The sequence below is a fragment of the Podarcis vaucheri genome (assembly GCF_965113315.1).
Source record: "Podarcis vaucheri genome assembly, chromosome: 12".
Taxonomy (NCBI): Eukaryota; Metazoa; Chordata; class Lepidosauria; order Squamata; family Lacertidae; genus Podarcis; species Podarcis vaucheri.
In genome coordinates, this window is record NC_138750.1 from 11,392,966 (window position 1) to 11,406,703 (window position 13,738).

At 42.7% G+C, this 13,738-nt stretch overlaps 1 protein-coding gene across 1 annotated transcript in view; it reads left to right on the forward strand.

Annotated features, from left to right (window-relative positions):
• Positions 1-3,590, forward strand: part of TRANK1 (tetratricopeptide repeat and ankyrin repeat containing 1) — a 51,020-nt gene extending 47,430 nt beyond the window's left edge. Inside the window, exons 23-24 of the mRNA XM_082192696.1 lie at positions 402-503; positions 2,412-3,590. Coding sequence (XP_082048822.1) covers positions 402-503; positions 2,412-2,524 — 215 coding nt within the window. The 3' untranslated portion in view covers positions 2,525-3,590. The remainder of the gene's footprint in view (positions 1-401; positions 504-2,411) is intronic.
• Positions 3,591-13,738: the final 10,148 nt, after the last annotated feature.

Here is a 13,738-nt window from a genome sequence, read left to right on the forward strand (position 1 = left end):
GCATTTCAGTTGTTTCAACGTCTATCATCTCAGCAGTCAGGGAATGTTTTCCTTTGCAGGGAATGATACTGAAATGTCATTCATCAAAATTATTTAGTGAATATAAGCATTCTGGCAGGACCCACACTATGCAGATGTGACTTTTCAACAGCAACAACAGCCCACTCCAGTAATGAAGTGTTAGATCTAATGCCTAGCACTTCATAAGGAACCAGCCATCGTGCACATATACAGTTAAATAATGGCTTGCCTTTTCAGATGAAAGTAGTGGTTTCCTGCCCACCCCTTGTCCCAAACTTCCATTGTTTCTACATTCCTGTAATAAGTGTTAAATGGGGTGTTACCCCTTCCCATTACACCTATGATCCTAATTGGTTACATCTTTTTGTGTTACGTTTTAGCTGAAGAAACCATGTCCAAGTTGGCTAGCAATTTGAATTCTAATGTAGACAAAGCTTCTAATTGGCTGAAGGAAACGGAGTCCCGCCTACTAAAGGAGGAAGGTACGTTTTAAATTTTAAGTACATGCAGCTCACTATATAATGTTACATCTGTTAAAACTGAAGCGTGTATTGTATTGTTTAGAAGTGAGCAGTATTGTGGCTTGTAAGAATAGTGATATACCATGCTGGCAGCCCATTCAGTTACTTAGCATGGAACTTGTAATTTGAGATAGTGGATTCAGTATGTATGCAGCCTTATTGCTAGGTCAGGAGCTTTCCTTGACTAAATTCTTCCTTTCTTACTCAACTGCTGAAGGGACAGGGAATTTTCATTCTCCTCCTTTTGGCAATTAGAATTGACACATGGGCCATTCAGTAAGGCGGAGGTTTTCACCCTTTTTGAGTCTACAGCTCCCTTGAACAACCATATTCTTCCTGCAGCTCCCCTGTGGGACTCAGGAGCCCTGTTATGTCACCCCTTGCCTGCTGAGCTGGCAGTCCCTCACCCTTTTTTTGAACACCCTCCCTTGGGGAATGTTCCCTCGGCCTCCTCCCATCTCCTTGGGAGTCCTCTGGGCAGCTGCCACCACCGCCCCTGATCTCTGAGCTGCCACCCTTGCCCCAAAGAGAGGTGCCTTCTCACACTGCCCCACAGGGGCCTGGGACTTGTCTGCCATTCCCAACAGCAAGGGCTGGCACGCTGGCTGGCTGGCTGGACTCCCTCGCCCACTTTCTTGCCACCTCAGCCCCTGGCAACCAGCACCTCCTGGCCAGCTCCAGAGGCACCATTCACCTACAGAGCTTGTAGCCAGCTATACAAGCTTTGTATATAGCTATACAAACAGCTATACAAGCCTTTGGGAGGCAGAGATGCAAGAGGGCATCAGGAGGGAGAGAAGGAAAGAGGGACAGAGGCCAGTGTTGCCCATGGCACCCCTGACCATCATTCAAGGCACCCCAGGGCGGCACGCCACACTGGTTGAAAACCACTGCAGTAAGGCATTTAAACAGAAGCATCAACTTCAAGGTGTCCTATTGAAGTTGGATTATTTTCACGCACAACCCTTCCGCCACCCTACCCCAAAATCGTGTGTTTTCTGAATCGGGGTCAAGATGAACTTGCTGAGAAAGGAGATTAGGATCCTCACTTTTATTTTCGGAACAGAGGTTCACGGACCTTTTATTAGCTGCACGACAAAAGTTCAGCTGGCTCTTCTCAGTAAGGCGATACAGTACAGTGGTGCCCCGCAAGACGAATGCCTCGCAAGACGGAAAACTCGCTAGACGAAAGAGTTTTCTGTTTTGGAGGTGCTTCGCAAAACGAATCTCCTATGGGCTTGCTTCGCAAGACGAAAATATCTTGCGAGTTCCTGCAGGTTTTTTCCCCTTTCCCTCCCCTTTTTCTAAGCCGCTTATCCGCTAAGACGATAAGCCGCTAATAGCGCTAATCCGCTAATCCGTCAATGGGCTTGCTTCGCAAGACGAAAAAACCGCTAGACGAAGAGAATCACAGAACGGATTCTTTTCGTCTTGTGAGGCACCACTGTAATTGGAAAGTACATCTTTCATGCATTGTCCCAGAGCAGCTCATGGACTGGGGGCTAAGCGACCAGAGAAGAAACAAGATGAGATCCAGCAGCTTCATTAGTGAAGAAAGGGGTGAAACCCCATAAAGTTCTAGCAGCATTTTTTCACAAGTTTAAACTTGCATGTACAAGGGGATATTTCATAAGTGACATCTAACGAGTGCAGGTTTAACCTCCTTTTGATGGCTTAAGGCTTACATATGTTGAAAAACGTTTTAGATACAATAGAAATTTAAGCCATTCTGGCGTACTTGCCAATGACAAAGTGAACAACAAGGCTGTGGGACTCCACAATTTTTTTCCCCTTGCTAGGATGCAGCTTAGTAAGTATTCCTTGGCACGTTGTTTTGTCTTTAAAATTGAACAATTTTTCCTCTTTTAGAATTTGACCATGACAAAGACTTGGACAGTGAAGTGAAATGCGAAGAGGACACTTTTGAAGAGCTCCACCCCAAGAAGACCTCAAGAAAGATGATGAAGAGAAGAAGAAAATAATTAATAATAATTATTATTTTTTTAAGCTGAGGTTTATTCCTCCCTTGATTTGAGTTGTATTTCGTTTACATTTTATAACTTGAGTATTGAAATGTGAAAACAGAAATTAAATTGGAAGGTGAAACCTGCCAACAAAGGTTTTCCCCTCATAGTAACTTGGATAGAAGGTTAGCAGTCAGCTTTTAGTAATTTAGGGTTGGGGTTTTTTTAAGTACTTCAAAGAAGCTTTAAGTAGAATAGAGTCAATTCCACAACAGGAATCTGGAGCCACATATTTGGCAGGGAGTCCCATGTCCCTGCTGGTACATAGAGTGGTTGGGAAAGGACACAATTCAACTCAGAAGTGGTAGGAGGGGTAGATGCTTAGGTTTTTTGGTTTGCCTCTTACTTTCCCCTGTAACTCCCCCCTACTACCACCAGTGTCCTAGATGGATATTGGTTGCATTAGGAGGGAAACGTATCTTCCTGTTTCGTGTTTCCCCCTTTAAAATTGCACCTTCGCTCTGCTACTTTGCAGTTGCTTGGCAAAAGTCCAGCTTTTGAAAACTCCTGCCATTTTTAGATGTGTCATTCTACCTTTCAAAGCCAATGCATAAGCAATTGGGAGTGGAGGGAGAGAGAATACTCCTTCCCCTTCCTTTCTCAACTTCTTTACTTTCCATTTTTAAATGTGTGCCTTCAAGCTAGGCTAGGAGCATCCTCAACAACAGGAGAGTTTTTTTGTTTTGTTTTTTAGTTTCATAGAATTTTTAACTTTTGCAGAATGTTCAGAAATACCTTATGCAAGTGAGAAGCAGCTGCGAATTTGTGAAGCTCAGCCTCGTTCTTCCTTTCCCCGTGTCTCCTGGAAACTGTAAGGAATAACGAGAGTGCTCATTTTTCTTGCAAACTTAATTTGATATCAACCGTTCTCCTACGTGTGTCAAAAAAGATAATCTTTCTCTAGAGTTTCATTATGGTTTATGTGCATTTTAAAGGGTTTTTTATACTTTTGCAATTCAACAAAATAAAATACAGCATTGTACTATTTTAGAAAATAAAGCAAAACAAGGATTGGTGTTTATAACTGACTTGTGCCTTTTTTCTACAGAGGTTGTAAAATCAGTTTTAGAGAGGCGTGGGCGGCTTTAAGTCTATCATGAGGATTTCTGACTCCCAACTTGGAAACAACAGCATTGCTTGTCGCCCCCTTCCCAGTTATTCTGCTGAAATGAAGAAAGTATGCCCAGGGGTAGGGGCATAAAGAACAGGTGCTGGGGTGGAAACACTTAAGTTCGATTGAATTCTGATTTTTTTAAAAAAATGGTTTCCTGATCTCGTAATTATTTGATTCTAATGGTATGTTTGGCTTGGCTCAGGTTGGTGGATATCAGGGGTCCTAGTAAAAAAAAGTAAGCTTGAAGTCTGCCCATCCCTGACATCAATTACGAGGGGAAAACATATTCTCCCCAATTTAATTATTCCAAGAGATCAGTAGAGGTCAGTGCAAGCTTCTTTTGAGGGAATTTTGTCTGCTGTTAGTACTTTTCGCACTGAGCAGCTCTTGTCAACAATCACCTTCCATCTAAGGAACCCAAAACATAGTTTGGGGGCCACTGGGGTTGAGGATGTGCATGCAATAATGCCAGTTTCAAATAATTTTTTTAAGCAACACTCTTTAAAAATGTACTACAGGAATGTCACCCAAAGGAATGGAATCTACAACAATCACTTCATCTGCAAATAACTCTATTCTTCCTCTTTGTATTATGATACACAGGTGTGTGGTTTTTTGTGGGGGGGGGAGAGGGGTAGAAATGATATGTTTCAGAATTTTAATATGAAAGCTGCCTTTGGCAGAGTATCATTTGGAAAGGTGGTTTATTATAAAGGTTTTTAAATGAGTAAAATACTTAAGTGCTTCAAATGTCAAAGCCAGCTCCTGGAAACTAATCAGAAACCAGTGCAGATCACATAAAACAAGCATGGCAGTATTAACCACCAGCCCCCTGGCTACAGCTTTTAGCAGAAACTGCAGCTTAAACTTTTCTTTTTTCTTTTTAAGAGCAGCCAAATGAGTTGGTCCATTCAGAGGTCACTATGGCATGACTGGCAAAGCTGTTTGGCTGGCTGTGTGTGTGTGTGTGTGTGTGTGTGTGTAGCAGCACTTGCTACTGCAGCCCCTTCCACATTTAGCAGAAACATCAGATTAACCTCATCAGAAGCTCAGCAATGAGCTGTTTTACGTGTACTGCAAGCCAAACCATGACTAAATGCAAATGTGTGGGTTCCTAGAGAGGAGATGGTGGCACCCGGTTCTCCTTTTATTGTGTTGTTGCTCAGAGTGAAGCCATGATTTGGCTTGGCATGCCATCCAAACCCTGGCTTGTGGTCCTTCTCCTCCAGACCAACAGAAACTCTTAAGCCCAAAACCAAACCACAAGCCAGGGTTGAGTGGCATGGTAAGCCAGGACTGGAGGGAGGAACTGGGGCCCACTGTTTTTCTAAGCAACCTGCTGGGGGCCGCATGCCAGTGGTGGGTGCGGTCAGGGGCAAAAGTGGGTGGAGCAATAAGGTGAATTTTGCCTTTGTACAGTATGCTAATTTCTGCACATATTATGTGTGCATGCTCTCAATGTGTTAAGTATCAACGACCAGTGTGTCTGCATGAAATTTGTCTTTGTCTTTTTGGCTGGAGAAGCTTTGCTTGGACTTCATTAACAAAATGGCACCGAACTAGCACAACACTTTGGCAGCAGTTTCCAATCAATCAGACAAGATTGGATTCCGGGGATTGGATTCACAAAACGTCGGGTTTGCAGCACAAAACGAGCTCAGAACTCTGGCACCTCTTTAGAGTCAATCGGACAAGGTTGGATTTTTTGGCATTAACTTGTGACCCCAATTTTCTGTGTCAATTACTTGGTTGTCGGGGGCAGCACAAAATGCAGGGTTCGCAGCACAAAATGGCATGAAACTAGCAGTAAAGTTTGACATCAGTTTGGGGGGATCTGGAATTTTGGATTCACACGTTAATGAAGCTCTTTGAGTGTTTTCCCTTCTAGAAGGAGAACAGTGCCATTTGTGCACAACAGGATACTATGCTTTCATACATAGGTTTTTGAAAACAGTTTCAGGATCTACATCAAGTGTAAGCACCAATTAGCAAATACGGTTTGCTTTTGTTTCAGCACAGCTGCCGATATCTCCTGAATCAGTTAATGAAGCATTTTAAATCAGAAACCTAGAACTGATTCAAGAGTTTTTATTTCAGTGATCTCACCAACAGCCCACTGCCCTGTCTAACGCTACTTAACACTGGAAGGAGTGCATTTTTTCTCTGGCTCCTCCCTTTAAAATAAAATATAAAAAACCTCTACAGATTGGGCATTCCAAGTGTCCAGATTTAGTACTCCAGTGTCATGGTGGCAGTCAATGAGTTACAAACATTGCCTTGCTGCCTATCCCACACCTTACAAGGTATGAGGGCTTATTTTATTATAGCTACTAGGAAGCCATTTCTTCTTACACAAACATGCAGCATTGCAGCAAGCGCATTCATCTGTGATTAAAACCAACTATGTGTGTGGGTGGTTGTGGAGGAGAGCTCAATATCATCTCTCGTCTCTCATTTTTAACCAGCCAGCTTATTCTTAAGGAAGAAAGCAAATCTCTCTCGCTAGAGGATGGAGGAGGGAGTTCAGAATCTATTATGTCATCATTCTGGTCTTTTGTTGCTGCTCCTGCAAGGGGGTGTGTGCACTTATGACAAATTAGGAGCACAAAAGGATGAATTTAAAAAACCCAACTGCACAATGAAAGAAAGACTCATTTATCTGAAGTTTACTGAGCGGCTTTCCTGTGTAGAGCATAAACCATATTATCACACAAAATGAAATAGAGGTCTGCGCTCAGAAGCAGGTCAGTGTTAAATGTGTGTAGGATTGCACATCTTGGTGCTTCATCTCTATGCTGGGAAAATTCCTACATTTGCTGTTCAATATGCTGTTAAAGGGATGCAGGTGGTGCTGTGGGTTAAACCACAGAGCCTAGGGCTTGCTGATCAGAAGGTTGGCGGTTCGAATCCCTGCGACAGAGTGAGCTCCCGTTGCTCAGTCCCTGCTCCTGCCAACCTAGCAGTTCGAAAGTACGTCAAAGTGCAAGTAGATAAATAGGTACCGCTGTGGTAAAAAAAAAAAAAGGTACCGCTCTGGCGGGAAGGTAAATGGTGTTTCCGTGCACTGCTCTGGTTCTCCAGAAGCGGCTTAGTCATGCTAATAGTTGGCATAGTGGCCAACATGACCCAGATGCTGTCTGTGGACAAATGCTGGCTCCCTTGGCCAGTAAAGCGAGATGAGCGCCGCAACCCCAGAGTCGGTCACGACTGGACCTAATCGTCAGGGGTCCCTTTACCTTTACCTTTATGCTGTTAAGTACACATTTGAACACTACCTGAAGAAAGAAAGATGGCCATCCTGTGCAAGTGGTCCACCTGAAGTGGACCACAATATCCTGCGCAAGTGGTCCACCTAAACTCTCTGTATTTGGGTCATTTGATCCTCGGTTTCAATAGCTTTGGTCAAAGCAGTCCTGTGGTTCAAAGAACTACCACAGGGAAAACCTCAGGCTTTACTGGCAATCTCGACAGTCATGATCCCTTGAATTCTTAGTGGAAAATGGTGGCTCTTGATGGTCAAATAAGGTCCATTGGACGGGTCGGCTGCGAGGCAAAGGACAAGGTGTCATCTCTCTCTCGCCCGTCTCCTGCTGAGCATACAGAAGCTGACAGGACTAAGAGATGCTTAAGAAAATGTAAATAGGGACTGACAATTGAAAATGGATATTTATAACAATAGGTTAACATATGGAGTAAGGATGAAAGTTAGAGGGTAAGGATTTGCTGAATTAAATATCTGAACTGGAATACAAAATGGGAGGTGTGAGGAGGTCAAGAAACTAGTGAAGAAAATATAAGATTTGAAAATATTAATCTATTTTTCAGTTTTGATTTTTGCCTTTTCTCTTTGTTCTCATTCTTTATTTTTTCTTTTATTTCTTTTCTATTAACTGTTTTTTCTACTGGGTATCTTTGTTTTGTTTTGCTTTTTGTAGTTTGAATGTTGGAATTTGTTTCTATTGTTTTGTTTATGAAATAATAATAAATATTTTAAAAAAACAGAAGCTGACAGGACTGGCTCTTGAATCTTGCTGCTAGGACTGAGGGCAGCAGGCAAGGTTAGGGGGCTCAGGGTAATCCCCCCCACACGTACCTTGCTACCTGCTAACTATTGTATATTTAGGTCTTTTTAAAGCAAGGGCAGGAAACCTCAAGACCACAGTCCAGCCAATGCAAATATGGATGTCCTATTCCACCATAATAAAATAATAATTTGATAATTTATACCACGGCTATCTGACTGGGTTGCCCCAGCCCCTCTGGGCAGCTTCCAACACATATAAAAACGTAATATAACATTTTAAAAAAAAAATTTTTAAGCTTCCCACTACAGGGCTGCCTTCAGATCTCTTCTAAAGGTTGTATAGTTACCGTATTTTTCGCTCTATAACACGCACCCGACCATAACACGCACGTAGTTTTTAGGGGAGGAAAATCCGTAGGCATGCCACCCGTAGGCATTTCCTCCATAACACGCACAGACATTTCCCCTTACTTTTTAGGAGGAAAAAAGTGAGTGTTATGGTGCAAAAAATACGGTACTTATCTCCTTGACTCAAGGGTCACATACTCTCTAACATTTCTTCAATGAAAATAGGAACATCCTAGGTAAAGCAGGACATTCTAGGGTCAGATCAGAAACCGGGACGGCTTCTGTAAATCCAGAACGTCCCCCTGGAAAATAGGGACACTTGGAAGGTCTGCAAGCACAGCCTCAAGCAGCTGCCTCTCTTAGCTCAAGGCTGGGCAATATTTTCTTAAAATTGAGGGCCACATACATTTAGGAGTGATCTGCCATGGGTGATTGTGGGCAAGGCTAAAGCCAGGAGTGTGTGGCAGCAACCCTGGCTCCCTCTCTTCTTGTCTCCACCCAGTGGAAAAGGGATTGATTGCTCTTGGATCAGACTGCCGGTTTGCAAATGGCCTGCTGTGGGCCATCAGCTGTGACAAATGTCATTTTAAGGTCAGGTGACATTCTTAATAGGATGACCTGAGAAGAAAACATCTGCCATCCACTTTTAACCACTCTGCCTCCATTTAAGCCAGTGGACAAAACAGGCCTCTCTCTCTCCCTCCAATTCATGGGTCTTGAATAAAATGGGGGAAGTGAGTGAGACAAAATGGTTGCAAATACCGCCACATGTCTACAGAAACCCAAATTTGGACTTCTTAAACCAGCAGGGAAGAAAGTGCTTCATGATCTCTGACGGCCTTCCTGTGGAGCTACCATTTCAGTTCTGTAGCTAAGAAACGGGCCCATTTCTCTGTGTGACTTTGAACGGCCAGAGATGTTTGAACAAGCTAGCCAGCACTGTTTCGTTTGAGAGCTTTGCAGAGGGAGACCCTTTCATGAGCCTTTTTCAAAAGAAGAAAAAAATCTATAGTTGTGTTGTACTTGTGCGTATAGGGAATCCTGCAGAGCCTGAGCTAAAAGGCTTCTTTTCCCCCGAAACATAATGCTTCTTGACAAATTTGTTGTCGATTTTAATCCTCTTCAGCCTCCCCTCCCTCTGAATGCGACTTGTATTAATGGGAAAGACAGATGACTAGAGTTCTCTTGACTCCCTGTTTTCCGCTGAAACTAGGACTTGAGGAAGACTATCCACAGGGCATTGTAGATGATGCAGATAAGTTGCCATGGCAGCAAAGGAAGAGTCCCCAGGCTGCTGGCCTGATGACAAATTCTCCATGGCATGGGGGAAGGGGGGGCTATTCCTAATAAACAGAGAGGGATTAGAAATGGGTTTCCTAAGTCTGTGCAGATAAACTTTCCTACTGCAATTCTTTTGGCAACTGCACTCAAAACACTGATTTTGTAGTGGTGCTTTAGGTTTTTTTTTTGTTTTGTTTTTTTGTTTAAAGGAAGGGGAAACGCCTCTTAAAAGTGGGTGCTTTGGTTTTGTGGAGTTCTTTTCAGAACATCCTGCACTTTTTTTCCACCAGTCTAAAGGAAGATCTGTGCCCATTGGTACCTATTGAATGTAAGGTGAATTTAAGTACAGTAGTTTGCTGGCTTGCTCTGAGCCGAGTGAAAAATCCAACCAAGAAATATTAGACAGCCACCCGCGTTGACTTTGAAAAGACCATTTAGCCATTTTTTTCTTAACAAAATCGTAAATGAAATTAGCGAAAATGGTGTATGGTTCCCACACACCCCCTACATGTCATTTGTATATCACAAAAATAGCACAATAAATGTGGGAAAATATCTATAATATAGGTTTCATTGTTAGTGGTCAATGTACAAGTTCTTGGCTCATGAACTGGTTCAAACAATTAGGAAGAAAAAAAGGGGGTGGGGGAATGGTGAGTGGGGTGGTTATGCTTCTATACTTCTATTTATGTAGTGTGTGTGTGTGTGTGTGTGTGTGTGTGTGTGTGTGGTTTTGTGTCAACAACACTTGTATTCTGTGGGTTAAACCACAGAGCCTAGGACTTGCCAATCAGAAGGTCGGCGGTTCAAATACCCGCGACGGGGTGAGCTCCCGTTGCTCGGTCCCTGCTCCTGCCAACCTAGCAGTTCGAAAGCACGTCAAAGTGCAAGTAAATAAATAGGTACCGCTCCAGTGGGAAGGTAAACGGCATTTCCGTGTGCTGCTCTGGTTCGCCAGAAGCGGCTTAGCCATGCTAATAGTTGGCATAGTGGCCAACATGACCCGGATGCTGTCTGTGGACATATGCTGGCTCCCTTGGCCAGTAAAGCAAGATGAGCGCCGCAACCCCAGAGTCATCCATGACTGGACCTAACGGTCAGGGGTCTCTTTACCGTTACTTAAGATGTCCATGGGTCAAACCACCATCTGTTCAGGACTGCTCCGAGTCGCCCAGTGACTTATTGTAACATATTCATGGTGAGTTCTGGCACATATTTTTCTTGAAAATAATAATAATAATAATAATAATAATAATAATAATAATAATAATAATAATAATAAACTATTATTATTATTATTATTATTATTATTATTATTATTATTATTATTATTATTATTCCACCCATCTGGCTGGGTTTCCCCAGCCACCCTGGACGGCTTCCAACAGAATATTAAAATACAATAACCTATTAAATATTAAAAGCTTCCCTAAACAGGGCTGCCTTCAGATGTCTTCTAAAAGTCTGGTAGTTGTTGTTCTCTTTGACATCTGATGGGAGGGTGTTCCACAGGGCGGGTGCCACTACCGAGAAGGCCCTCTGCCTGGTTCCCTGTAACTTGGCTTCTCGCAGCGAGGGAACCGCCAGAAGGCCCTCGGCGCTGGACCTCAGTGTCCGGGCAGAACGATGGGGGTGGAGACGTTCCTTCAGGTATACTGGAAAGCAGTGGATAAAGTATTTTTTTAAGTCAGGATTATTTGTGGGGTGTGGGGTTAGGGACTTGAGAGAGTTAAAGCCCTCATCTCTATTCTCTATGAGCAGACTTCCTCTCATCCTTTTTACATTTTTTAAAAATTGCATGTTTATTGCATTCAAGCAATTCCCATGACACTTCTAGTTTGGTCTTAATGGTAAAACAGCCTGAATGCAAATTTGAGTCCTCTGCCCTTGGCTATGTAGTCATATATCAATATGACTGATGAGCAATAACATAATAATGGAGAATTTGTGCCACTTTGTGATTGCTTCCCTCCCCCACTCCCCAAATTGATATGTTAAAAAAATTGCACAATGCTCCAAATTTCTGGATTTGTTTGCCGTGTCAGAATGATGCCGGCAATATTTTTCAATGCAGTATGATTTTCTGTAGAATAAGACAAATTGCTCTTTGTTATATAATGTGCACTGCAAATTAACATTCTTCTGACCTTTTCTCTGTTCTCCCTCTTCCCCAAGCACATGAGCAAATACAGCCCTCAAGAGTTATTTGGGGGCACTGGCAATATCAGTTCTTTTTCTTTTCTAAGAAGGGCCCCCTTCTCTGTAGATAATAAAACAGATTTATTATAGACAGTGGGTGACGGGGCCTGCGCACTCTGGTGAAATGAATCCTAATGTTGCGCATTGAAATGGACTCAAGCAGCAACAACCCACATGTTCTCAGTTTATGTGCCTGAGGCCGAGAGAGACCTGAGAAGGCTGCTGCGTGACTTCCGCTTTTTTTGGGGATAACGTTGTGCATCAAAGAGGATGCCCTTTAGAAATGTACATCTGCAGAATTTATTTTCCCTGGGGTGTGCCTAAATTTGGAAAAGAGGTTAATGTGGACTCGTGTGTACTGAAGTAAACACCATGTAATCCCTTCAGTTTTCTCTTGCGCCCCCCCCCCATGGAAATGAGAGTTGCCACTTTTAACTCTTCACTAGTTAAGGATTAATCCATGCTTTTTGCACATCTGTGAGAGTGCTTTTCTTATTCCTCACAGAGCATTTTTGTTCTGTGAACCACCCTGAGACCTTTGGGTATATGGGGGGGGGTATATAAATTCATTAAATAAATAATAAATATCCCCCCCCATATGTTAGGGATTTTAAATTGTTTATTATGGAGGTGCAGCGACAACCAGCCACAGTCCCTGGGCCTGGAGGCGAGTGAAACAGCAGCCACATTGCCTGGACCAAAGGCAGCCAGTCAAATAATAATAATAATAATAATAATTTATACCCCGCCCATCTGGCTGGGTTTCCCCAGCCACTCTGGGCGGCTTCCAACTGAATATTAAAAACAATACAGCATTAGACATTAAAAACTTCCCTAAAGAGGGCTGCCTTCAGTTGTCTTTTAAAAGTAAAATAGTTGTTTATTGCCTTGATGTAAATCGAGGCATTTTATTACTTAGCAAGAAAAAAATTGACCTTTGGCTTAAACAGTGGAAGAAGAGAGGGATCTTTTCTATGGTGGCAAACTACAGAAGTATACTTGGAAGTGATTGGCCAAGGTGGGAATTCAACCGCATAGCAGGTAGCTTGTGGGATTAAAGACAAGATACAGATTCTGCTAATCGCTATCATGTTCCCCATAAGTCTTGTCAACTCTTTCTCCTTGGCTTATGCAAATCATGAAATTTATCTTCAGTACCTAATTGGTGAGAGGCCCTTGAATGAGTAATGCCCTTCTTTGGGGTTTAATGCATGTATTATTATTATTATTATTATTATTATTATTATTATTATTATTATTATATTACTCTCGAAACTTGACCATTCCTCATTTTCTGTCCACCTGACATAAAATGAGTTCCCCACAAGCTCCCCATTCCTGAACTTGTTACTAGTAATACTATATATATTAGTAAAGATTATGCTGAGCTGCTAATTGTATAAAGAGGCGGCAAAATCTTCAGTGTTTGCTATTACCTGTCATTACCGTTTCCTGTTTCTTTAGGTGTTTACTATATGCACACAAGTTTGTGCCTTGTTCTAGTCTTGCGCAGTCCCTTTTCTCTGCTGGTGTCTCGTGGGGTCAGGGCGGAGTTCCTTATGTAACCTTTTTTTTGTACCCATCACCTGTGCATAACATCTTGCTTGCTTCCTTTTTCTCCCAGCTGCTTGTTTGTGCGTAGACATCCCAAAGTTATTTTGCTGACATCTGTGTCAGCACAAACCATGCCAGGAATCAGGCAGGTGAGAATCCAGCCTAGGGACTTTGCCCGCGAGAGGATAAATACATTTCTTCTACATTCTTCTTCCCCAAAGAGGCATTTCCTGAGTTTCTTTTTTGCCCCCCTGCAGGTGAGATTACTTTAGTACTTAACTACCTCCTGCAGTTAAAAGGCAAACCTGAGGCAATGATGGATTAATTAGGTGGTTTTCCTAATTCCTTATGGCATGAGATAATTCTTCTCCCCCATCCACCTACCAGAACTGGATGCCTGTGCTAAATACCTGGGACAGCTTGAACCCACCTAGGCTGGGAATTTTGCTTATTCCTATGAACGATCCTTAGCATTTGAAATAGGTTGTACATGTGAAATGCTTTAAACCCGTAAAGTGCCGCATTTCACGCTCTGTAAGACACACCCGACCATAAGATGCACCTAGTTTTAGAGGAGGAGAACAAGAAGAAAAATATTCTCTCCCTCTCTGCGCAGCGCCTCTCCAGCAAAGCGGGAGGAGAAATGGAAACG